The 27,199-nt window shown below is 47.7% G+C and overlaps 1 protein-coding gene across 2 annotated transcripts; it reads right to left on the bottom strand.

Annotated features, from left to right (window-relative positions):
- Positions 1-1,569: 1,569 nt before the first annotated feature.
- DDIT4 (DNA damage inducible transcript 4) lies at positions 1,570-6,097 on the bottom strand. Of its 2 annotated transcripts, none has more exons than XM_038743840.1 (3): positions 5,987-6,097; positions 3,188-3,435; positions 1,570-2,847 (listed from the first exon to the last, which is right to left on the bottom strand). In XM_038743840.1, exons 2-3 carry the CDS (start codon positions 3,390-3,392, stop codon positions 2,357-2,359), a joined length of 696 nt encoding a protein of 231 aa, XP_038599768.1. In that variant the 5' UTR covers positions 3,393-3,435; positions 5,987-6,097; the 3' UTR covers positions 1,570-2,356. The 2 variants fall into 2 exon arrangements, with proteins under 2 accessions (XP_038599768.1, XP_038599769.1); XM_038743841.1 differs by having other exon boundaries at positions 3,188-3,406.
- Between the last annotated feature and the right edge of the window lie 21,102 nt (positions 6,098-27,199).

Here is a 27,199-nt window from a genome sequence, read left to right as displayed (position 1 = left end):
CTTTTCCAGAGATAATTACAGGGTCCCATAACAATCTATTAATTGGGTCTCGGTCTTCGGCCTCATTCCTCTCGAGCATTCCCGGGGCCAGCCCGCTCTGGCGTTTCTGAGCCTGCCCTGGGCCCCTGGGGTTGGAGGCTCACGCTTCCAGCGCTTCAGGCAGTGGTGGCAGGCAGATGGAGGAGGAAAGGAATACGCTGGGCCGCTCCTTTCGGAAGATCCCTTTTGGTTTGGGTTTCAGGAGCTTTGGCTGCAGGCAGAACTGGGAGCAGCAGAGAGGAGGTGGGTAGAAGGAGAAGGGCTACGAGTTGGCTTTGTAGTTGGGTGAGTTTCTCTGGCAGTCTGGAGCTTTGCAGATCTCAAATCTGAAGGGCTGCGGGCTGCTTAGTACAGTGCTTCACACATAATGGGCCCTCAATAAATATGATCAAAAGAATGAATGAGGGAAGTGCCTAGAAAAGAGGAAATGCACACTTTACCTTTGGGCAGAACTCGCCTACTGGGGCATCAGAGCCTCTGTTGCCAAAACCAAGCTCACTGGGCACCCAGTGGGACTCTCCCAGTATCCCCAGCTCCATCAGTGGAATCTAGATCTGGGTTCCATTCCTGGCTGACATGCTACCCGTGCTGCCGTGCCCTGCTCCCTCAGACAGTATCAATCAGGCTAGAAGGGACAAAGCACTCAGTATCATTTTACCTCCCCCTTCCTGTTGACCAGCCCCCAACACTGTTGTGGACCTTGGCTGGCTCCCAGGATCCTTGGAAAGCAGCTCTCTGGTGCGTGCCTTGGGGCTAGGGTGGGCACGGGGAAACTGTTCTGAGACTGCCCTCTTCTCACAAGTATTCAAGAAGGGTGGTCTGAAGCCCAGACTGTTGTCCTGGATTTGGATAGCCTGGACTGGGGGCTTTTGGGTGAGGATCAGGTGAGCCAGCCAGGGTCACTGATTGCCCCTAGCCACCTTCAAGAGGCAGGGCCCCTCTTTTCTTTTTTAAATGGTATTTGTTAAGCACTCAGTGCCAGACACTAAGTGCTGAGGTAGATACAAGCTAAACAGGTTGGACACAGTTCACGTCCCACAGGGGACTCACAGCCGTAATCCCCATTTTGCAGATGAGGTAGGTAACTGATGACCAGAGAAGTGGAACAACTTGCCCAAAGTCACGTAGCAGACAAGTAGCAGAGCTGGGACTAGACTCAGGTCCGACTCCCAGGCTTGTGTTCTATCCATTAAGCCCCACTGCTTCCAAACTACCCAGCGTTACCGTCTGGAGATGTTCAAGGAGAAGAGATGCTTGCTTTGAAATCTAACCCAGAGAATCCAAGCCCAAGTCTCCCTCGGCACAGAGGTGACCCACCCTCTCACTTTTGAGCACTCCTAATTAGAGGATTCGGCATCAGTATCGAGCAGAATGCTCACTCAATACCTGGAGAGAAGGAATGTGTCTTCTGTCAGTAGCAGGCTTCAAGGGGAGGGGTTTCACCTTCTGTTCACAGGATGTCAGGCAGACAAAGGTCTGAGGGAAAGTATGCTTATCACAGGCCAGGGGAGGAGAAAGGGCACCAACCACGTTTTTAAACAAAGTGTTTTATTTATTAGAAAAGTAAAAAATATTGCATAGGTCTTAATACTTGAACATCAAGTGTAGTCACGTAAACGGTACTAGAGGGAAGCCTGGTTATGGCACGACTTTTCTGGGGAACGGGGTCCTGCCCCTTCCACTGTTGTACCCCCCGGGGGTGGCTGGATGAGGGATTAGCTGCAAGCTTCCTTCCCCCTTCCCCTCCCACCACCGCTTCTTGAAGTGTCAAAGTTTCACAGTGATCCCAACACCCAACCCTTCCTGCTCTTACATTCATAAGAGTCTATAAAATAGCTGCCTAAAAAAAAGAGAAAACAAAGAATGTCAGTAGTGAAGCTTTGATCAATCCGACACACGGCCTTCTCCAGACCCACTTGAAACCACACACAGAAAAAAGTGTAAGACACAATCCCCTCTCCCCCCAACCTCTGCTGACCTGTACACATCCATATACATCATACACACTCAGACTAGCAAACGAGCCAGGTTTAATTGCTTCTGCAGACCCGCTGCATGCCTGGCTCTGCCTCTCCCACCACGGTCATATTAAGGAGCAGGAAAGCTGTGCTACTGATCTCACAGGGCTCTTGCCTGCCAAGGCGCCGTACTCTTGGCTGGACTTGGAGGGATTCTGCCACCCTGCCCCTGGAGAGTAGGGGACCAGGATTCTCTGCCCGGATCAGCGTCAGTCTGCCCATTCTTGCTTCCCTCCCATCCCCGCGCCATCAGTTCTGGCTCTGCCAGCCATCGGAGGGGGGTCACGGTCGCGGAGCCCTCAGCACTCTTCGATGAGCAGCTGCTCTGAGCTGTACAGCTTCTTCTTGATGACTCTGAAGCCGGTGCTGAGCGTCAAGGACTGACTGAACCCCGGGGCGAAGGAGGGCCCGGCACTGAACAGGCCCTGGATCTTGGGCCAGAGCCGGGAGTCCAGCCGCAGCACCAAGGTCAGCTGGAAGGTGGGCACCAGGCTGGGGTCCACGGCGATCTGCTCCACGCTGTGGCACCCCTTGCCCTGCTCGACGCACACGTCCAGCAGGGCCCCGCGCAGGCCGCAGGGCTCGCTGTAGGCCAGCCGCCGCAGCTCTTTGCCAACCTGGGCCACCAGCGGGGCGGGCATCAGGAGGCGGGCTGGGCGCTTGGGGCCCATCCTGGCCTGGTTCAGGCTTCCCTGGAGAAGCTGCATCAGGTTGGCACACAGCAGTTCGTCCTCGGGGTCGTTCAGCAAGTCAAAGTCTGGCAGAGAGAGGTCTTCCAAGTCATCGGCATCTGCGAGGGGAGGGAGGGGCGGAGATCCAGGAGAGTGAGTTGGCGTGGTTCGAGGGGAAGAGGCGGATGTTGGGGGAGAGGAGGTACTTGGGGCCCTCCTCATATACACCCAATCCCCTCCAGCCTCCAAGGATGCTTATCACACCCCATCCCAGGGGCCGGCTACGAGAAGTCACAGGTCTGAACTCCCCCCTTTTGGGGTGCTCTGCTACCGTGCCGGTGGGGGTGGATGAAGGAGGACAGCGGAGGGGGAGGGACAGAGGGAGAACGGCTTCGCCCGCAGGTGGGGACCCCCTGGACCTTCTCGATGCCCTGCTTTGGCTCGGGACGGGGCACTCACCGTCCTCGGCTCCGAGCTCGCCGCTGCCGCCGCCGCCGCTGCTGCTGTCCAGGGATTCGCAGTCTGAGGTCTCCAGGCTGGAGGAGTGTCCGAGCCCCCCTTCCCGGACCCCGGGGACCCAGGCGGGCGAGCGGCGGGACGGCGAGAGCTGAGGCTGCTCCGACGAGGCGGAGGCCGACGAGAAGCGATCCCACAGGCCTGGCATGGCTGGCGCGAGGACTGGCAGGGGAAAGAGCCGGAGATGGAGCCTACCGTACAAAGAGACGGGCACGGTGGGGGTCAGTCTCGGACGGTCCTGGGCTCCGGAGGGGGCACCGAGCCCGGGGTGGGTGGCGAAGGGGGAAAAGCGGAGCAGTGAAGACCCTCGGGTTCATACTGGCATGGATGTCTGTCTCCCCACCCCCAGACTGTGCCTCTTTGTGAGCCCGGATTGTCCCTCTTTACTGCCGTATTGGACTCTCCCAAGCGCTTAGTAGAGTGTTCTGCACATAAAATGCGCTTAATACGATTGCATCAATGTGTATCCCACAATTATTATCCCTCTAGACTGTGAGCTCGTTGGGGACGGGGATTGTCACTCTTTATTGCCTAGTGTACTCTCCCGAGCGCTTAGTTCAGTGCTCTGCACATAGGAAGCGCTTAATCAATACGACAATGAATGTATGTGTTCCGCAGTTATCAACCCTCTAGGCTATGAGCTCATTGTGGGCGGGAGTTATCGCTCTTTATTGCCGTGTTGTACACTGGCAAGCGCATAATACAGCGCTCTGCACACAGTAAGCACTCTGCACAGAGTAAGCGCTCAATAAATACGATTGAATGACTAGGGAGCACTTAAATACGATTAAATGAATGTGTGGGCCCCGCAATTACCATCCCTCTAGACTGTGAGCTCATTGTGGGCGGGGACTGTCACTTTAAGCCGAAGTGCACTCTCCCAAGCGCTTAGGACAGTGCTCCGCACACAGAGAGAAGCAGCGTGGCTCAGTGGAAACAGCCCGGGCTTAGGAGTCAGAGGTCATGGGTTCTAATCCCGGCTCCGCCACTTGTCCGCTGTGCGACTCTGGGCGAGTCGCTTAACTTCTCTGGGCCTCAGTTACCTCATCTGTAAAATGGGGGTGAAGACTGTGAGCCCCCCGTGGGACAACCTGATTACCTTGTAACCTCCCCAGCGCTTAGAACAGTGCTGTGCACACAGTAGGAGCTTAATAAATGCCATTATTATTAACTTCTCTGGGCCTCAGTTACCTCATCTGTAAAATGGGGATGAACATTGAGCCCCATGTGGGACAATCTGATGATCTTGTATGCCCCCCCCCCCAGGGCTTAGAACAGTGCTTTGCACATAGTAGGCGCTTAATAAATGCCATTATTATTATTACTATCAACTTCTCTGGGCCTCAGTTACCTCATCTGTAAAATGGGGATGAAGACTGAGCCCCATGTGGGACAATCTGATGACCTTGTATCCCCCTCACCAGCGCTTAGAACAGCTCTTGGCACATAGTAAGCGCTTAACAAATGCCATCTTAATTAACATTCATTCAATCGTATTTATTATTATTATTAATAATAATGGCATTTGTTAAGCTATTACTATGTGCAAAGCACTCAGTTACCTCATCTGTAAAATGGGGATGAAGACTGAGCCCCATATGGGACAATCTAATGACCTTGTAACCCCCCCTCCAGCGCCTGGCACGTAGTAAGCGCTTAACAAAAGCCATCTTTACTATTAACATTCATTCAATCGTATTTATTATTATTAATAATAATAATAATGGCATTTGTTAAGCGCTTACTATGTGCCAAGCGCTGTTCTAAGCGCTGGGGAGATACAAAGTGACCGGGTTGTCCCGCGTGGGGCTTGCTGTGTGCAGAGCACTGTGCTAAGCGCTGGGGAAGTCCAAGTCGGCAACACCTAGAGCCGGTCCCTACCCAACAGCGGGCTCACGGTCTAGAAGGGGGAGACGGACAACAAAACAAAACATATTAACAAAATAGAATCAATTTCGGACAAATAAAATAAATCATCATCATCAATCGTATTTATTGAGCGCTTACTGTGTGCAGAGTTCCTTCCTCTCCCCCTCGTCCCCCTCTCCATCCTCCCCATCTTACCTCCTTCCCTTCCCCACAGCACCTGTATATATGTTTGTACATATTTATTACTCTATTTATTTTACTTGTTCATATCTGTTCTATTTATTTTATTTTGTTAATATGTTTGGTTTTGTTCTCTGTCTCCCCCTTTTAGACTGTGAGCCCACTGTTGGGTAGGGACTGTCTCTATATGTTGCCAACTTGTGCACTTAGTCCAGTGCTCTGCACACAGTAAGCGCTCAATAAATACAATTGATTGATTGATTTATACCTATTTATTCTATTTATTTTATTTGTTAACATGCTTTGTTTTGTTCTCTGTCTCCCCCTTCTAGACTGTGAGCCCACTGTTGGGTAGGGACTGTCTCTAGATGTTGCCAATTTGCACTTCCCAAGCGCTTAGCACAGTGCTCTGCACACAGTAAGCGCTCAATAAATACGATTGATGATGATGATGATGCAGAGCACTGTACTAAGCGCTTGGGAAGGCCAAGTTGGCAATATATAGAGACGGTCCCTACCCACCAGTGGGCTCACAGTCTACAAATCGACAGACAACAAAGCAAAAACATCGAATCGACACGTACAAATAAAATAAATCGACAAGACAAAAGATATTAACCAAATAAAATAAATCAACATATACAAATAAAATGAATCGAGTAATAGGGCTGATGCCCGGAGGGCGGCACTCACCTGGGAAAGGCAGTTAGGGGGGGGGGGCGGAGGGGCCGATGTGTGCGGGACGCCCGTCCCGAAGCGGCCGAACCGATCCGAAAACTGCCGAAAAGAGCCGAACAGTTCCGAATCACCTCGACTCCCGACAACCCGCCGCGTCCGAGCGTCCTTATATAGCTAACGTGTGAAACCACGCCCCCTCCCCGCGGCCGAACGTTGGGGCCGAGAAAACGGACCAATCAGCGCCCGGGGGCGTGGCCTCTCCCGGCCAATCGGCAGCAGGCGCACGTTCGCAACGTTCTCTCCTGCCCGGTGACAGCGGCCTAGCCCCTCCCCCCCTCCCTGCTCCCTCCCCTCCCCCCCCTTTTCTTGTTTGGACGCCCCAGCCGCAGCTGCCAAGCTCCCCCGGGGGCCCTCTCATTCATTCATTCATTCATTCATTCATTCATTCATTCATTCATTCATTCATTCAATCGTATTTCTTGAGCGCTTACTGTGTGCAGAGCACTGGACTAAGCGCACAAGTGGGCAACATATAGAAACAGTCCCTACCCAACAGCGGGCTCACAGGCTAGAAGGGGGAGACAGAGAACAAAACCGAACATATTAACAAATAAATATGTACAAATCGTATTTATTGAAAGCTTACTGTGTGCAGAGCACTGGACTAAGCGCACAAGTTGGCAACATATGGAGACAGTCCCTACCCAGCAGCGGGCTCACAGGCTAGAAGGGGGAGACAGAGAACAAAACAAAGCATGTTAACAAATAAAATAAATAGAATAAATAGGTGCAAATCAATCAATCAATCAATCGTATTTATTGAGCGCTTACTGTGTGCAGAGCACTGGACTAAGCGCACAAGTTGGCAACATATAGAGACGGTCCCTACCCAACAGCGGGCTCACAGTCTAGAAGGGGGAAACAGAGAACAAAACCGAACATATTAACAAATAAAATAAATAGAATAAATATGTACAAATCAATCAATCAATCGCATTTATTGAGCGCTTAAGAGCACTGGACTAAGCGCACAAGTTGGCAACATATAGAGACAGTCCCTACCCAACAGCGGGCTCACAGTCTAGAAGGGGCAGACAGAGAACAAAACCAAACATATTAACAAATAAAATAAATAGAATAAATATGTACAAATCAATCAATCAATCGTATTTACTGAGCACTTACTGTGTGCAGAGCACTGGACTAAGCGCTTGGGAAGTACAAGTTGGCAACATATAGAGACAGTCCCTACCCAACAGTGGGCTCACAGTCTAAAAACAATAAAATAAATAGAGTAATAAATATTAAGAGCTTACTGTGAGCCAAGCACTAAGGCGGATACACGCAAATCAGGTTGGACACAGGCTGGCATTCATTCAATCGTATTTATTGAGCGCCTACTGTGTGCAGAGCACTGGACTAAGCGCTTGGGAAGTACAAGTCGGCAACATATAGAGACGGTCCCTACCCAACAGTGGGCTCATTACTTCCCAAGCGCTTAGTCCAGTGCTCTGCACGCAGTAAGCGCTCAATAAATACGATTGAATGAATGAATTTATTGAGCGCTTACTGCGTGCAGAGCACTGGACTAAGCGCTTGGGAAGTACAAGTTAGCAACATATAGAGACGGTCCCTACCCAACAGCGGGCTCGCACAGAGAGAGGCTCATCCAGTAATAATAATGATGGTATTTGTTAAGCGCTTACTATGTGCAAAGCACCGTTCTAAGCGCTGGGGAGGTTACGAGGTGATCAGGTTGTCCCACGGGGGGCTCACAGTTTTAATCCCCATTTTACAGATGAGGTCACTGAGGCCCAGAGAAGTGAAGTGATTTGCCCAAAGTCACACAGCTGACAGTTGGCGGGATCAGGATTTGAACCCATGACCTCTGACTCCAAAGCCTGAGCTCTTTCCACTGAGCCATGGGGCATCAACAGAGAGGCTCATCTAATAATAATGATGGTATTTGTTAAGCGCTTACTATGTGCAAAGCACTGTTCTAAGCGCTGGGGAGGTTACAAGGTGATCAGGTTGGCCCACGGGGGGCTCAAAGTCTTCATCCCCATTTGACAGATAATAATGGTAATAATAATAATGGCATTTAAGTACTTACTATGTGCAAAGCACTGTTCTAAGCGCTGGGGTAGACACAAGGTGATCAGGTTGTCCCATGTCTTAGTCCCCATTTTACAGATGAGGTAACTGAGGCCCAGAGAAGTTAAGTGACTTTCCCAGAGTCACACTGCTGACAACTGGTGGAGTCAGGATTTGAACCTATGACCTCCGACTCCAAAGCCCGTGATCCTTCCACTGAGCCACGCTGCATCTACTCGTTAAGCACTTACAATGTGCTAGGCACTGTACTAAGCACTGGGGTGGCTGGGGTAGGTACAGGGTAATCAGGAAGTCCCACGTGGGGCTCACAGTCTTCATCTCCATTTGACAGATAATAATGCTGCTTGTTAAGCGCTTACTATGTGCCAAGCACTGTAGTAAGCACCGGGGTGGATACTAGTCAATCAGGTTGGACACAGTCCATATCCCACAGTTTCAATCCCCATTTTTCAGATGGGGTAACCGAGGCATAGGGAAGTGAAGTGCTGTGTGCCAAGGCCACACAGCAGACAAGTGGCAGGGCTGGATTAGAACCCATGACCTTCTGACTCCCAGCCCGTGCTCTAACCACTAAGCCACGCTGCTTTACCCTGACTTCATCCTTTTTCTCTTTCCTCCTCTCCCGGACTAGCATTCCTTAGGTATATATCTGCAATTTTATTTATTTCTATTGATGTCCATTCACTTGTATTGATGTCTGTCTCCCCTCCACGCCCTAGACTGTGAGCTCACTGTGGGCAGGGATTGTCCGCCTTTATTGCTGTATTGTACTCCCCGAAGCGCCTAGTACAGGCCCCTGCCCATCGAAAGTGCTCAATAAATATGATTGAATGAACTGAATGAAAAGCCGAGCTCTTTGGGGTGAAATAAGAGGCAGGGAGACAACGGGTGGCCCAGCTGGGCCCACAGTCGTGGGGCGGGCATTCATTCATTCATTCGACTGTATTTATTGAGCGCTTACTGTGTGCAGAGCACTGTACTAAGCGCTTGGGAAGTACAAGTTGGCAACATCTAGAGACGGTCCCTACCCAACAGTGGGCTTACAGTCTAGGAGGGGCGCATGGGAACCCAAGCAGGGCATCGAATGAATGAATGAATGTTTATTGAGCACTTACTGAGCCCCCTTTTCCTCTCCTCCTCCCCACAGCAGTGCTTTGTACATAGTACAGATTGCATTTTGTACAGATCTATTTCTCTATTTTACTTGCACATATTTACTATTCTGTTTATTTTATCTTGTTAATATGTTTTGTTTGGTTGTCCGTCTCCCCCTTCTAGACTGCGAGCCCGCTGTTGGCACCGTCCCTAGATGTTGCCGACTTGTACTTCCCAAGTGCTTAGTACAGTGCTCTGCACACACAGTCAGCACTCAATAAATACGATTGAATGAATGAATGAATCAATCAATCGTATTTATTGAGCGCTGACTGTGTGCAGAGCACTGCACTAACTGTTTGGGAAGTACAAGCTGGCAACATATAGAGACGGTCCCTACCCAACAGTGGGCTCACAGTCTAGAAGAATGAATGAATGAGTGAATGAATGAATGAAAAGTGGCTGAGCTCAGCACTTTTTGCACACAGACACACAAAGACACACACACACTCCACACAGACACACACTCTCTCTCTCTCTCTTTTTCTCTTTCTCTCCACTTTTCTGCAGTTTGCCAGGTGTGTGGCTTCTAGCTGAGACTGGCAAGGAGACGACAATGGGGTGGAAGACGAGGCAGGGAAATAGGAGAGGGATGAGTTTCGGTGGGAGCCCCCCAAGAGAGGGCATTCAATCATACAATCATTCCATCACATTTACTGAACGTTTTACGGTGTGCAGAGTACTGTATTAAATGCAGCGACAGGATTCATTCATTCAATCGCATTTATTGAGCGCTTACTGTGTGCAGAGCACTGGACTAAGCGCTTGGGAAGTACAAGTCGGCAACGTAGAGAGACAGTCCCTACCCAACAACAGGCTCACAGTCTAGAAGGGGGAGACAGACAATCAATCAATCAATCAATCGTATTTATTGAGCGCTTACTGTGTGCAGAGCACTGGACTAAGCGCTTGGGAAGTACAAGTTGGCAACACATAGAGACAGTCCCTACCCAACAGTGGGCAATCAATCAATCAATCAATTGTATTTATTGAGCGCTGACTGTGTGCAGAGCACTGGACTAAGCGCTTGGGAAGTACAAGTTGGCAACATATAGAGACGGTCCCTACCCAACAGTGGGCTTACTGTGTGCAGAGCACTATACTAAGCGCTTGGGAAGTACAAGCTGACAACATATAGAGACAGTCCCTACCCAGCAGTGGGCTCACAGTCTAGAAGGGGGAGACAGAGAACAAAACCAAACATTTTAACAAAATAAAATAAATAGAATAGATATGTACAAGTAAAATAAATAAATAAATAGAGTAATAAATATGTACAAACATATATACATATATACAGGTGCTGTGGGGGAGGGAAGGAGGTAAGATGGGGGAGATGGAGAGGGGGACGAGGGGGAGGGGAAGGAGGGGACAACAAAACAAAACATGTGGACAAGTATCAAGTCATCAGAAGTCCTCCAGGAGGCCTTCCCAGACTGAGCCCCCTCTCCCCCTCCTCCCCCTCAATCAATCAATCATATTTATTGAGCGCTTACTGGGTGCAGAGCACTGTACTAAGCGCTTGGGAAGCACAAGTTGGCCAAATATAGAGACGGTCCCTACCCAACAGCGGGCTCACAGTCTAGAAGGGGGAGACAGAGAACAAAACAAAACATATTAACAAAATAAAATAAATAGAACCTCCCCACAGCACCTGTATCTATGTATATATGTTTGTACGTATTTATTACTCTATTTTATTTGTACATATTTATTCTATTTATTTTATTTTGTTAATATGTTTGGTTTTGTTGTCTGTCTCCCCCTTCTAGACTGTGAGCCCACTGTTGGGTAGGGACCGTCTCAACGTGTTGCCAACTTGTCCTTCCCAAGCGCTTAGTACAGTGCTCTGCACACAGTAAGCGCTCAATAAATACGATTGAATGAATGAATGAATGAATGAACAGTGCTTGGCACATAGTAAGCGCTTAACAAATATCATTATTATTATTATTCTAATCCCTGCTCCACCACTTGTCTGCTGTGTGGCTTCGGGCAAGTCACTTCACTTCTCTGTGCCTCAGTTACTTCATCTGTAAACTGGGGATGAAGACTGGCGAGCCCCCTGCGGGACCAGGACTGGGTCCAACTCGATTTGCTTGTTTCCCCCCAACCCCCCAGCGCTTAGTACAGCAGCTTAGAGAAGCAGTGTGGCTCAGTGGAAAGAGCCCGGGCTTCAGAGTCAGTGGTCATGGGTTCATATACCGACTCCGCCGCTTGTCAGCTGTGTGACTTTGGGCAAGTCACTTCACTTCTCTGTGCCTCAGTTCCCTCATCTGTAAAATGGGGATTAAGACCTTGAGCCCCCTGTGGGACAACCTGATCACCTTGTAATAATAATAACAATAATAATAATAATGATAACATTTACTAAGCGCTTACTATGTGCAAAGCACTGTTCTAAGTGCTGGGGAGGTTACAAGGTGATCAGGTTGTCCCACGGAGGGCTCACAGTCTTCATCCCCATTTTCCAGATGAGGTAACTGAGGCACAGAGAAGTGAAGTGACTTGCCCAAAGTCACACAGCTGACAAGTGGTGGAGCCTGAATTTGAACCCATGACCTCTGACTCCAAAGCCCAGGCTCTTTCCACTGAGCCACGCTTGTATTCCCCCCCCCCAGCACTTAGAACAGTGCTTTGCACATAGTAAGCGCTTAGTAAATGCCATCATCATCATTATTATTATTATTATTATTGTTCCAGTGCCTGGCACATGGTAAGTGCTTAATAAATGCCATCATCATCATTATTATTATTATTATTATTGTCTCAGTGCCTGGCACATAGTAAGCGCTTAATAAATGCGATCATCATCATTATTATTATTATTATTGTTGTTGTTCCAGTGCCTGGCACATAGTAAGTGCTTAACAAATGCCATCATTATTATTATTATTATTATTATTATTATTATTATTATTATTGTTGTTGTTGTTCCAGTGCCTGGCACATAGTAAGCACTTAATAAATGTCATCTCATTATTATTGTTATTATTATTGCTCCAGTGCCTGGCACATAGTAAGCGCTTAGTAAATGCCATAATCACCATTATTATTATTGTTCCAGTGCCTGGCACATAGTAAGCGCTTAATAAATGCCATCATCATCATTATTATTATTGTTCCAGTGCCTGGCACATAGCACTTAATAAATGCCATCTCATTATTATTATTATTATTGCTCCAGTGCCTGGCACATAGTAAGCGCTTAATTATGCCATCATCATGATTATTATTATTGTTCCAGTGCCTGGCACATAGCACTTAATAAATGCCATCTCATTATTATTATTATTATTGCTCCAGTGCCTGGTGCATAGTAAGTGCTTAATAAATGCCATCATCACCATTATTATTATTATTATTGTTCCAGTGCCTGACACATAGTAAGTGCTTAATAAATGCTATCGTCATCATTATTATTATTATTATTGTTCCAGTGCCTGGCACATAGTAATTGCTTAATAAATGCCATCATCATCATCATGATTATTATTATTGTTCCAGTGCCTGGCACATAGCACTTAATAAATGCCATCTCATTATTATTACTATTATTGCTCCAGGGCCTGGTGCATAGTAAGCACTTAATAAATGCCATCATCACCATTATTATTATTGTTCCAGTGCCTGGCACATAGCGCTTAATAAATGCCATCTCATCATTATTATTATTATTGCTCCAGTGCCTGGCACATAGTAAGCACTTAATAAATGCCATCATCACCATTATTATTATTATTGTTGTTGTTCCAGTGCCTGGCACATAGTAAATGCTTAATAAATGCCATCATTATTATTATTATTATTGTTCCAGTGCCTGACACATAGTAAGCACTTAACAAATGCCATCTCGTTATTATTATTATTATTATTATTATTATTATTATTATTGTTCCAGTGCCTGGCACATAGTAAGCACTTAATAAATGCCATCTCATTATTATTATTATTATTATTATTATTGCTCCAGTGCCTGGCACATAGTAAGCGCCTAATAAATGCCATCATCATCATCGTTATTATTATTACTATTATTGTTCCAGTGCCTGGCACATAGTAAGCGCCTAATAAATGCCATCGTCATCTTGTTATTACAACGCGACATGCTTAATAAATGCCATCATTATTATTATTATTGTTGTTCCAGTGCCTGACACATAGTAAGCACTTAACAAATGCCATCTCGTTATTATTATTATTATTATTATTATTGTTCCAGTGCCTGGCACATAGTAAGCGCCTAATAAATGCCATCATCATCATCGTTATTATTATTACTATTATTGTTCCAGTGCCTGGCACATAGTAAGCGCCTAATAGATGCCATCGTCATCTTGTTATTACAACGCGACATGCTTAATAAATGCCATCATTATTATTATTATTGTTGTTCCAGTGCCTGACACATAGTAAGTACTTAACAAATGCCATCTCGTTATTATTATTATTATTATTATTATTAGTGTTCCAGTGCCTGGCACATAGTAAGCACTTAACAAATGCCATCATCATCACCATTATTATTATTATCATTGTTCCAGTGCCTGGCACATAGTAAGCGCCTAATAAATGCCATCATCATCATCGTTATTATTATTACTATTATTGTTCCAGCGCCTGGCACATAGTAAGCGCCTAATAAATGCCATCGTCATCTTGTTATTACAACGCGACATGCTTAATAAATGCCATCATTATTATTATTATTATTGTTCCAGTGCCTGACACATAGTAAGCACTTAACAAATGCCATCTCGTTATTATTATTATTCTTATTATTGTTCCAGTGCCTGGCACATAGTAAGCGCTTAATAAATGCCATCTCATTATTATTATTGCTCCAGTGCCTGGCACATAGTAAGCGCCTAATAAATGCCATCATCATCATCGTTATTATTATTACTATTATTGTTCCAGTGCCTGGCACATAGTAAGCGCCTAATAAATGCCATCATCATCTTTCTTGTTATTACAACGCGACAACAAACAGCGCCATTCGCTTCCTGCTTTCATTTTGGCATCTCCCCCTGGGCCTTGCTGGGTCCCCGGCCCCCCTTTTCCCCAGGCCCCCCAATGTGGGAGCGAAGCAGGCCAGGACCGGCTGGGGGGCTGGGGGAGACTCCCCTCCGGCCCTGGTGCAAACCACCCGGGAGGTTGCATCATGACCCGAGAGCCAGATCTCGGGGAAACCCCCTCGCCCCCGTCAGCGGCTGCAATGGGGACCAAGGGTTTCATCACATTAACAAGGCCACAGGAACTATGTAAGGGCCCAGACTGGTGAGCCCTTCTAGACTGTGAGCCCTCTGATATATAATAATAATTAATAATAATAATAACGATGGTATTTGTTAAGCGCTTACTATGTGCCAAGCACTGTTCTAAGCACTGGGGAGGTCCAAGGTGATCAGGTTGTTCCACCAGGGGCTCACAGTCTTCATCCCCATTTTCCAGATGAGGAAACGGAGGCCCAGAGAAGTGAAGCGACTTGCCCCAAGTCACACAGCTAAGTGGCAGAGTCGAGATTTGAACCCACGACCTCTAGCCTCCAAAGCCCGGGCTCTTTCCACGGAGCCACGCTGCAGTGTCCCTATCTGGTGCCGACTTGCACCTTCCAAGCGCTTAGTACAGTGGTCTGCACAAAGCGTTCAGGAGCAGCGTGGCTCTGTGGAAACAGCCCGGGCTTGGGAGTAGGAGGTCATGGGTTCGCATCCCGGCCCCGCCGCTTGTCAGCTGGGTGACTTTGGGCGAGTCACTTCACTTCTCTGGGTAGGGACTGTCTCTATATGTTGCCAACTTGGACTTCCCAAGCGCTCAGTACAGTGCTCTGCACACAGGAAGCGCTCAATAAATACGATTGATTGATTGATTGATTGATTCTCTGGGCCTCGGTGACCTCATCTGGAAAATGGGGATTAAGACTGTGAACCCCCCGTGGGGCAACCTGATCACCTTCTATCCTCCCCAGCGCTTAGGACTGTGCTTTGCACATAGTAAGAGCTGAACAAATACCAAAATAAAAAAATAAAATGAATGAGTGAATGAATGAAGTTTTATTTATTTATTTATTCATTTATTTTACTTGTACATATCTATTCTATTTATTTTATTTTGTTAATATGTTTGGTTTTGTTCTCTGTCTCCCCCTTCTAGACTGTGAGCCCACTGTTGGGTAGGGACCATCTCTAGATGTTGCCAACTTGTACTTCCCAAGCGCTTAGTACAGGGCTCTGCACACAGTAAGTGCTCAGTAAATACGATTGATGATGATGATGATGACTGTCTCTATATGTTGCCAACTTGGACTTCCCAAGTGCTTAGTACAGTGCTCTGCACACAGTAAGCGCTCAATAAATACGACTGATTGATTGATTGATTGAATGGTGACCAGACTAAGCCCTCCTCTCCTCTTCTCCCACTCCCTTCTGCACTGCTCTTACTTGCTTCTTCATTCATCCTCCCTCCCATCCCCACAGCACATATGGATATATCTGTCATTTATTTATATATATATTCATTTATAATAATAATAATAATAATAATAATAATGATAGCATTTATTAAGCACTTACTATGTGCCAAGCACTGTTCTAAGCACTGGGGAGGTTGCAAGGTGATCAGGTTGTCCCACGGGGGCCTCACAGTCTTAATTCCCATTTTACAGATGAGGGAACTGAGGCCCAAAGAAGTGAAGTGACCTTCCCAAAGTCACACAGCTGACAATTGGCAGAGCCAGGATTTGAACCCATGACCTCTGACTCCAAAGCCCGGGCTCTTTCCACTGAGCCAGGCTGCTTCTGTCTCCCCCTCTAGACTGTAAACTCGTTATGGGCAGGAATGTGTCTCTTTGTTGTTGTATTGTAATCTCCCCAGTGCTTAAACAGTGCTTAGCACACTGTAAGCGCTCAATAAATACAATTGAATGAATGAATGAACCAGAGGCGTCCTGGGGGCCACAAACTAGAAAAGCAGGGCTCCCGTGAGGGAGGGGGGCTTCTGGTGGACAGAATCCTATCTATTTTGGAGGAGCTTCTGGTGGACAGAACCCTATTTATTTCCAGATTTATCAGTCTGGGGCTGATAATGATAATAATAATAATAATAATGGCATTTATTAAGCGCTTACTATGTGCAAAGCACTGTTCTAAGCGCTGGGGAGGTTACAAGGGGATCAGGTTGTCCCACGGGGGGCTCCCAGTCTGAATCCCCATTTTACAGATGAGGGAACTGAGGGCCCAGAGAAGTTAAGTGACTTGCCCAAGGTCACACAGCAGACATGTGGCGGAGCCGGGATTCGAACCCCTGACCTCTGACTCCAAAGCCCGGGCTCTTTCCACTGAGCCATGCTGCTTCAAGATGGTGCCCATAGCTTGGAGTGAGGGAGACAATGTTTTTAGGAGCTGCGGAGCATTTGCATTGATTTGTTGTCAAGAAGCCCCCGGTGCCTTCTTGAGCAGTCTTATGTCGCCTGCATAGGACCGGGAATCAATCAATCAATCAATCAATCGTATTTATTGAGCGCTTACTGTGTACAGAGCACTGTACTAAGCACTTGGGAAGTACAGGTTGGCAACATATAGAGACGGCCCCTGCCCAACAGTGAGCTCACAGTCTAAAAGGGGGAGACGGAGAAGAAAACCAAACATACTAACAAAATAAAATAAATAGAATAGGTATGTACAAGTAAAATTAATAAATAAACAAATAGAGTAATAAATATGTACAAACATATATACATATATACAGGTGCTGTGGGGAAGGGAAGGAGGTAAGATGGGGGGATGGAGAGGGGGACGAGGGGGAGAGGAAGACTCTGTGGCCGTTCTTTTGGAAGGGCATTTGGAGCGGTTTGGCTCACAGTATTATTTTTAAAACGCGACAGTTGATCGTGGAAAAATCCAAAATGAATGGTTTCTTCCCAGCCAAGCTTGTCATTTCCCAGTGGAAATTGCCATCTGGGAAAGGAAATGGGAGCAGAGGTGATGGTCACTGGGGGAAATCCCATAAAAGCCGGTGGAACCGGGACACACAGAATAATCTGATGGCTGAGCTCTGTCCAGAGTTTCAGCCAGCCAAATTCTGATTTAAAATAATAATAATAATCACAAGAATCGTAACAGTGGAAAGCGTGGCTCAGTGGACAGAGCCCGGGTTTTGGAGTCAGAGGTCACGGGTTCAAATGCCGGCTCCGCCAATTGTCAGCTGTGTGACTTTGGGCAAGTCGCTTAACTTCTCTGGGCCTCAGTTACCTCATCTGTAAAATGGGGATGAAGAGTGTGAGCCCCCCGTGGGACAACCTGATTACCCTGTAACCTCCCCAGTGCTTAGAACAGTGCTTTGCACATAGTAAGCACTTAATAAATGCCATCATTATTATTATTATTATTAAATGCTTTCTTTGTGCCAAGCACCGCACTGAGCATTAGTGAAGATACAAATAGGCCAGGCGTGCTCCTTGTCCTACGTAGGGCTCATAGTCTAAATAGGAGGGAGAACAGGTATTAAATGCCCATTTTACAGATGAGGAAACAGGCACAATTGAGTTCAGTGACTAGCCCAAGGTCACAGAGCAGGCAAATGGCCGAACCAGACCCGGGACCCAAGCCCTCTGACTCTGAGGCCCATGCTCTAAGCTACTCTGATTTTATCCAAGTGGCTCAGTGGACAGAGCCTGGGCTTTGGAGTCAGAGGTCATGGGTTCAAATCCTGGCTCCACCAATTGTCAGCTGTGTGACTTTGGGCAAGTCACAAGGTGTGGAGTGGATTTGGAGAGAGGGAGGGGGCCAGGGATTAGGGAGGAAACAGAGAAAGGCAGGGCTGGAGTTAGCTTGCACGTGATTAAGGGAGAGTTGGTTTAGGGTTAGAGTGGATATAGAGAGAGGGAGTGGGGATTAGGGAGGATGGGGAAGGCTGAGGGGTCTGAATTGACCAGGAAAATGAGGGTAAGCCCCTATGGTATGGGGCCATGGGAAGTCCACTGTCCTAGCTTCATCCCCTGGGTCGGAGCTGGCCAAAGCCAGGGTCCAGGGGTGGGTGGGATGCAGGGAGGGGGAAAGGCTCCTGGAATCTGGGTTCCATTTTACCGGGGGGAGGGGGGAGGGATGAAAACATTACAGCCCCAGGAGGTCACTAACTACCCACTCTCCTTTATCCAAGGGCCCAAGAGGAAGAAGAGTTGGGGAAAGGGCTGCGGGATGGAGGTAGCATTCTAACATCCAGACTGTTCCAGCAGGAAACGTGATTTGCAACAACATCTCTGCCAAGGCTGAAACGCAGGCAGGCCTAGGAAGAGGCTGGAGATGGAAACCTACAGGCTCTGGAAAGACAGGCCGTTCTGGAGGAAATTCGGGCCTGAAGGAAAATCACCACAAAGGCCAAAGGGGGAAAATAAATCAATAAAGTTCACCAGGGGCCTAAGAGGCACGATAGAAACGAGCCACCTCAATTAAAAGCAGATGGGCTTGCCCAGAGGGGGGAAAAATCCAGATGGAATTGGTAGGTCAGAGAATCAGTCGGAGAAAAAAGAGAATTGGGCACCAGGAGTTTCGGGGGGAAGCAGAGAACTAGATCTGGTCTCAGCCCAGTGGAGTCAGGGGAAGATTATCCCAGAGATCTGGTGGCGGAAGGAGATCCGTGGCCTGTGACCGTGACCCGTTGGAGCGAGCCCCTGGGAGTCAGGTGTCCAGTGTCGGAGCAATGAGGAGGGCTGATTTCATCATGCTTCTCTCTCTGCAGGCGGAACCCTCCCGGCCAGTCCTTGCGGGCTGAGAGCGAGCCAGCCCACACCCCCAGCATGGCATCCTGAGAGTGTTGCCAGGTCTATCTAAGGGAGTCCATCTATACAGCTGGTGTGCAGGCCCTGGGGACTGCCCTGGGGCTCTCTCTGGACCAACCTAAAACCACTCTCCACTTCAAGGCTAAGACACACGTGACCTTATTAAGAAACCCTCAGCCCATGACAGGGGAATGAAGTGTGTCAGGGGTTGAAGGGAAGGAGACAGGGTGAGGATATTTGTGTTGGGGCCAGGTTGCCAATAGTTATACAATTGGACCCTCAGACCCCCTCTTCTTAATGACTTAAAAAAGTTCCCCAAAAGGTCCCCTGTGAGCCCACTGTTGGGTAGGGACTGTCTCTATATGTTGCCAATTTGTACTTCCCAAGCGCTTAGTACAGTGCTCTGCACATAGTAAGCGCTCAATAAATACGATTGATGATGATGATGATGATCCTCTCCCCTCACCCAACCAGGCCCACCCAGTAGTCAGAGCACTCTAGACTATAAACTCATTGTGGGCAGGGAATGTGTCTGTTATTTTGTTGTATTGTACTCTCCCAAGCGCTTAATACAGTGCTGGGCCCACAGTAAGAGCTCAACAACTACGATTGACTTGACTGACCACACCACACCCTCTGACTGGCACCAGCCTGGCTCTTTCCTTCCAGCTCTCTAAGCTGGTTAGGGCATTTAGTCTTCTAATAATACTACTACTACTAATAATAGTTAAGCACTTACTATTTGCCAAGCACCGTGCTAAGGGCTGGGGTTGATACAATATAAGTATAATGGATGCTGTGTTAGTTCATACCTGGGACTCATGATCTAACAGAATGGGTGTTTAATTTCCATTTTATAGATGGGGAAACTGAGGCTCAAAGAAGTTAACTGGCTTGCCCCAGGTCCCAGAGCAGGCAAGTAAGAGAACTGGATTAGAACTCAGGTCCTCTGACTCCTAGGTATGGACTCTTTCCACTAGAGCACAGTGCTTCTCTTAGGTGGAGAGGGAGTCCGAAGGATGACAAAGAGGTGTTCTGATTGGTTTCTGGGGGGACTAGAGGCTACAAGCCATATCTATAGGGATACAGGAACAGAGGAATTGCTTTTTATGCTCCATATGTAAAACAACCCTTCAGTGGAACTGGCCACTCTCCTCCACATAATTATCTGATAGAACTGCCCACCTCTGCTCAAGACAACGTCCCCAACAGGGGGTCGTCTTGGTGTCTGTGGACGCTGCTGTGGGTCTAAGGATGCTCGTGGATGGAGTCCCAGGCAAGGGCAGCCCCAAGCAGATGAAAACCTTGGGTCCCAACAGGTTTCCTGGGTCCCCAGTGTAATGATCCTCCACTAAAAATACCCTCTCCACCTGCCAACAGCAGGCATATCCATCGACCTCCCAAGCAGCACGGCCCCAGAGAGTTGAGCCTCTTCCAGGGGTCATTCATTCATTCAGTAGTATTTATTGAGCACTTACTGTGTGCAGAGCACTGTACTAAGCACTTGAAAGAGTGCAGTACAACAATAAACAGGCACAGTCCCTGCCCACAGTGAGCTTACAGTCGAGAGGGTCCTCAACTCTCCAGGCTTTCTACCAAATCTCCTTCTTCCCCCATCATGGCTACCCACTTTCTTCCTTGGACAATGAGTCTTTTTACAATTATTCCCTTTTGCCGGTTATGTGCATTTCTAGCTTTTCCCACTGTGAGGGCCTTATGAGCCTGAACCCCTCAGCTCCCCTGCTGCTCTTGGCTCTCCTTGGCTGGGACCCTGCTAACTGGGAAGTTCTTCACCCCAGGGTTTCACTAAATGCTTCAGTGACTTTTCCTTATTGGGCTTCTCCTCCTCCCTAGGAGGAAGGGTGAGGAGGAGGAGGCAAAGGAGGAGGAGGAGGATGGTGGAGAGAAGGAGGGAGGGAATCCAAGTGAACATGGCACCGGATGCTCTGTTTCCATGGAAACCAGCACTCTGCCACTTTAAGTCAATGAGCATTTAATGTCCCGGCCAAATCTACCCTTCCAGTTGAAGCAGTTTAGGACCGGGGAGCCAGTTCCCAGGGCCTCCATCTGGCAGTTTGCCAGGCATGGACTTGGAGAGTTGAACCAGATCCTGGGGTGAATCTGGGAAGCGCAGGAATCAAGATGGCAAACCCACACACTTGGCCGGAAGGTTTGGGGCTATAACTGAACACCCATGCCCGCAAAGCAACGTTCTTTGCCCGCAGCCGTGCTGGTGCTTGTTCAGGACACGATCCAGGCAGAGTTCATCTCCTTGGTGAAAAGTCCTCAAGGGAAGCAGCTTAATCCTCCCCATTTTCAGATCATGGCATCTTTGGACTCCCTGAGTTTGGGGGTTAGCGAGGAGCTGGGCGGTGGCGGGATTAGGGCCGGGTGAATGGGGCGGCTGCTCCAGGCGCAGGCTGCAAGCAGGTGCCGGTTGGGGCCTGTGTCTGAGCTAATAATAATAATGGCACTTATTAAGCGCTTACTATGTGCAAAGCACTGTTCTAAGCGCTGCGGAGGTTACAAGGTGATCAGGTTGTCCCTCGGGGGGGCCCACAGTCTTAATCCCCATTTTTACAGAGGAGGTAACTGAGGCCCAGAGAAGTTAAGTGACTTGCCCAAAGTCGCACAGGTGACAATTGGCGGAGACGGGGTTTGAACCCATGACCTCTGACTCCAAAGCCCGGGCTCTTTCCACTGAGCCACACTGCTTCTCTGAGATCCACCTTGCGGTCACCTCCGACTTGAGAGCTGTCGAGGTGGCCGGAGACACGAGCAGTGGAAGGAGGTGTGAGTGCAGTAGATGGGGAGAAGGAACCAAAGGTCGAGGGTGGCCCATAAATCTTTCCCCAGTTCCAAAATGCCTCAGCATCTTTGTTTGTTTGTTTACCGTATTTATGAAGGGCCTACTACGTGCCAGCGCTGTGCTAAACTTTGGAGTAGATTCGAGATGATCGGGTTGGACACAGTCCTTGTCCCATTTGGCATTCACGGTCTTAATCCCCAATTTACAGATGAAGTAATTGAGGCCCAGAGTAGTTAAGCGGTTTGCCCAAGGTCACACAGCAGGCAAGGGGAAGAGCCGGCTTTGGAACCCAGGTCCTCTGATTCCCAGGCCCATGCTCTTTCCACTAGGCTGTACTGCTTCCCCTACAAACGACTGGAGCCCACCGTTGGGTAGGGACCGTCGCTATATGTTGCCAACTTGTCCTTCCCAAGCCCTTAGTCCAGTGCTCTGCACACAGTAAGCACTCAATAAATGCGATTGAATGAATGACCGGATTGTCCGAGCTCTTAGTACAGTGCTTCACAAACAGGGTATAAATAGCCCAGCGTTGTAGGATGGCTATTGTAGATTAGGGGAAGCATTGTGGTTCTTTGGGAAGGAAACATGCCTAAGAACCCAAAGCAAGGAGTGGACTCGGACTTTTCAGAGGAAAAATGTCAGACACGTTCAGGGGTTACTGCAGACCAGCTGAATTCTGCAGGAATTGGTGGAAACTTCGGATCTCTGCTTTCTGGCCTTCTCTCAGTCTCACCGCCTACACCCCTGTCTGTCTTTTGTCTCTGCCTGTTAAAGGCCTCCCTAGCCCTGTCAGAACTCCTTTCTCCAAGACTCCCAGCCTCCTTTCTCTGCCCTGCTTGTTTTGCTCTGGGTTCTGGCCACAGGCCAGACAGGCTGAGTTAAGGTTCTTTCTTCTCCTCCCTGCCCCTCCCTCTCCTCCTCCTCCTCCTCCTCCCTCCCCGGCTGCTGGAGAGGCGGGGGTGGCAGAATATTCTGTATCTCACTATAGAGATTATCTTCTAGAGTCAGGCCTGGGCCGCTGGAGTGATTTGTGTATATGATCTCGTCGACCCTTACTTGTGACTGGTATGAGTCCCCATTTCCCAGCTGTAGAACTTGAGACCTGAGAGCAAAGCAAGTCAGTGAAGAATATAATAATAATAATATTTGGCAAACATTCTTTCTATGTGTTGGGCACTATACTAAGTGCTGTTGTAGATGCAACAACTCCTCCAGGAGGCCTTCCCAGACTGAGCCCCCTCCTTCCTCTCCCCCTCACCCCCCTCCCCATCCCCCCGCCTTACCTCCTTCCACTCCCCACAGCACCTGTATATATGTATATATGTTTGTACATATTTATTACTCTATTTTACTTGTACATATTTATTCTATTTATTTTATTTTGTTAACATGTTTTGTTTTGTTGCCTGTCTCCCCCTTCTAGACTGTGGGCCCGCTGTTGGGTAGGGACCGTCTCTAAATAATAATAATAATAATAATGATGGCATTTATTAAGCGCTTACTATGTGCAAAGCACTGTTCTAAGCGCTGGGGAGGTTACAAGGTGATAAGGTTGTCCCACGGGGGGCTCACAATCTTAATCCCCATTTTACAGATGAGGTAACTGAGGCCCAGAGAAGTGAAGTGACTTGCCCAAAGTCACACAGCCGACAATTGGTGGAGCCGGGATTTGAACCCCTGACCTCTGACTCCAAAGCCCGCGCTCTTTCCACTGAGCCACGCTGCTTCTCCATATGTTGCCAATTTGTACTTCCCAAGCACTTAGTACAGTACTCTGCACACAGTGAGCGCTCAATAAATACGATTGAATGAATGAATGAATACAAGATAAATCAGACTGGACAGAGAACATTATATTGTATTCTGCCAATTGCTTAGTACACTACTTTGTAATTTCTTTCTTTCTTTCTTTCTTTCTCTCTTTCTTTCTTTCGTTCTTTCTTTCTTTCTTTCTTTCTTTCCTCCTTCCTTCCTTTTTCTTTCTTTCTTTCTTCCTTTCTTTCTTCTTTCTTTCTTTCTTTCTTTCTTTCTTTCTTTCTTTCTTTCTTTCTTTCTTCCTTCCTTCCTTCCTTTCTTTCTTTCTTTCTTCTTTCTTTCTCCATTTATATTAATGTCTATCTCCCCATCTCGACTGTAAGCTCATTGTGGGCAGAGAATGTGCCTGTTTACTGTTATATTGTACTCTCCCAATAGTTCAGTACAGTGCTTTCCACACAAGTCCTCAATAAATACAATTGAACGAATGCATGAATACTCTGCACACAGTAAGTGTTCAGTAAATACGATTGATCGACTGATTGACGCAATCCCTGTTCCATATGAGACTCTCAGTCTAAGTGAGATATTAAGATGGCCATTCCCAAGCCACGATCCTTGTTGTTCAACATCTCAGCAGCATATAGGTGCCTGGAAATCTGGCATCCACAGTCTAGACACATGGAGTCTGGAAAACCATCAGGCATATGGAGGTTACAGGGCCTAGGGAAATGGGGCATTCTTAGGATCCAACAGGGGAACCAATCAGTGCTAGGCTATAAGCAGCAGAAGAGGATGAAAATCCTTTAATCCATCAGTTAGTGGTATTTTTTAAACACCTACAGCGTGCACAGCACTGTGCTAACAGCTTGGGAAAATACAAGAGAGTTTGTAGACACATTCCCTGCCCATAAGAAGCTGAAAGTCTAGAGGGGAGGAAGACAGTAATATAAATAAATTACAGATCTGTACATCAGTGCTTTAGGCGTGGAGTTATTGTATACATACATTTCTTGGCATCTCTCTGGCTTCTGGGTCAGCAGAGGAAAAGAGGTGTTGAAGGCCCTTTATCCAAACAAAACCTTCCTTCCCCCAGCTGCCCTGAGTTCGGAAGCCCCAGTGAAAGAAGCGAGAGGGATCAAGAGCTGGTTTGCATGGCTCAGGTGTTTTGTCAGACAGAGGAGTGTCTGTCTAGAGTAAAAGAGCCTCAAATCCGTTTTCCTCCACCCTTCCCCAGGTGGAAGTACAGGATCAAGTACCTCTTAACAGTTACATCTTGTAGCTTGATAGAAAAAAGAAAAACATCCTTCAGCAGGAAACGAAGGACCCAGGGAACCTGATTGCCAAACATTCCGGGTCTGGCCGGCACTGGCCCAGGCCGAATGAGGTGGGGAAACCAAGGAAGGGTGTGTCTGATGACGTCTCCAGGCTGATGCTTTGACACATTCTTACTATTTTAGAGATTTTTCCCTGTGTGGCGAAATGTTGCCACCAAGTACTAAAAGGGGAGATACCAAAGCACGGACTCAGAGGCTGCATTTACATGAGGAAGGCAGATATTGTGAAATTCATTTTGTGGGAGAAAAATTCCATTTTGGGACCCAATCTGCCTCAGGCAAACCTAATGTTAGATGATGACGGAATTTGCGGGAGGCTCAGACTGGCAGACAGAAGGACAGTCCCTCTAAGTTGTAAGCTGGTTGTGGGCAGGGAACACGTCTGCCAATTCTGTTGTTTTGCCTTCTCCAAAGTCTTTCGAACAATGCGCTGCACACAGTAAGTTCTCAGTAAATCTGATCGATTGATTGACTGACAGGAGAAACACGTGGGCCTGCTTTAGGAGCCTGATGTCAGCGTGCTCCCTGTCTGCCCCAACTCCGCCTAACACTTCTGAGTCTGATTACCGCCTTGCCGAATTGAGACCAAAAGGACTAGTTGCTTAGAGCTATTAAGACTTTACTTTTCGTGTCTGTATGTGTTGCCGACTTGTACTTCCCGAGTGCTAAGTACAGTGCCCTGCACACAGTTAGTGCTCAATAAATACGATTGATTGATTGATTGATTGACCCACGGATACGTTTACTCCGTGCAGATATGACCGGGGACTTGGCAGGATGCTGGAAGGGGTGAACTTCCCTAAGTCTCATCTCCCCGAGAGACAGGATGTGAAAACCTGGGTAGTCATGATGACTCACATCCCAGCAGCCCCAAACCTTAGGTGACCATTTGCTCTGCTCCAGAGGGAAAGAGTTTTCGGTCTTTCTTCTCAGGAAGAACGTGCCAGTGGAGGGACCAGTAGACCTTTTCCACACGTGTTTCTTAGCTCACGACCTAAATGGCCTCGACCTAAATAAAATCGACTGGCCTCAATCAACTCGGCCTAAATAAAATCGACACAGCCTAAACCAACTGGTATAAATAGAACAGGGAGCTGGGCCCAGGGCTGGACGAAAGCTGAGCTGAGCTGGAATGGGAAGGAGCTATAAATCAAGCGGGATCGGGATACGGGAGGTAGATGGGGTAGGATTGGGATCCTTCGTCTTAGGCCTGGTGGATTCTGAAAAGGTGCGTGAGTCTCCTTTGCCTCGTTCTCTCTCCGGCCCCTCACCCTCCCATCCCCTCACTAGCAGCGTGGTCTAGTGGAAAGGCCATGGGCTTGGGAGTCAGGGGACCTGGGTTCTAATCCCTGCACAACTAGTTGCCTGCTGTGGGGCCTTGGCTTCTCTGTGCCTCAGTTTCCTCATCTGTAAAAATGGGGATTAAATACCTGTTCATTCATTCATTCAATTGTATTTATTGAGTGCTTACTGTGTGCAGAGCACTGTACTAAGCACTTGAGAGAGTACAATATAACATTCATTCATTCAATTGTATTTATTGAGTGCTTACTGTATGCAGAGCACTGTACTAAGCACTTGAGAGAGTACAATATAACATTCATTCATTCAATTGTATTAATTCATCATCAATCGTATTTATTGAGCGCTTACTGTGTGCAGAGCACTGGACTAAGCGCTTGGGAAGTACAAGTTGGCAACACATAGAGACAGTCCCTACCCAACAGTGGGCTCACAGTCTAAAAGGGGGAGACAGAGAACAAAACCAAACATACTAGCAAAATAAAATAAATAGAATAGCTATGTACAAGTAAAATAAATAAATAAATAAATAGAGTAATAAATATGTACAAACATATATACATATATACAGGTGCTGTGGGGAAGGGAAGGAGGTAAGATGGGGGATGGAGAGGGGGACGGGGGGAGAGGAAGGAAAGGGCTCATTATTTATTGAGCGCTTACTGTGTGCAGAACACTGTACTAAGCGCTTGGGAAGTACAAGTTGGCAACATATAGAGACGGTCCCTACTCAACAACAGGCTCACAGTCTAGAAACAGTAAACAGACACGTTCCCTGTACACAATAAGTTCTCCCTCTTACTTCGCCTGGGAGCCCCATGTGGGACAGGAACTGTGTCTGACCTGCTTTTCTTGTATCTACTCCCTAAGGTGCTTAGTACAGTGCTTGACAGCGCTTAACAAATTCCATACCCCAATTATTATTCTTATTATTCCGTCTCTTAGTTATTCCCTCCTCAATCACCCGAGCACAGGGGTAC

The sequence above is a fragment of the Tachyglossus aculeatus genome, chromosome 3 (genome assembly GCF_015852505.1).
Source record: "Tachyglossus aculeatus isolate mTacAcu1 chromosome 3, mTacAcu1.pri, whole genome shotgun sequence".
In the NCBI taxonomy this organism is placed as follows: Eukaryota; Metazoa; Chordata; class Mammalia; order Monotremata; family Tachyglossidae; genus Tachyglossus; species Tachyglossus aculeatus.
The sequence above is the reverse complement of the archived record's forward strand: the minus strand, read 5'-3'. Positions and strand labels throughout refer to the sequence as shown.

What these genes read in the sequence shown, in the direction of transcription:
- DDIT4 (XM_038743840.1), bottom strand. Translation starts at nt 3,392, where the DNA reads ATGCCAGGCCTGTGGGATCGCTTCTCGTCGGCCTCCGCCTCGTCGGAG. An exon ending in CGAGCTCGGAGCCGAGGACG is followed by an intron (nt 2,848 to 3,187) that starts GTGAGTGCCCCG and finishes CTCCCCTCGCAG; the next exon opens with ATGCCGATGACTTGGAAGAC.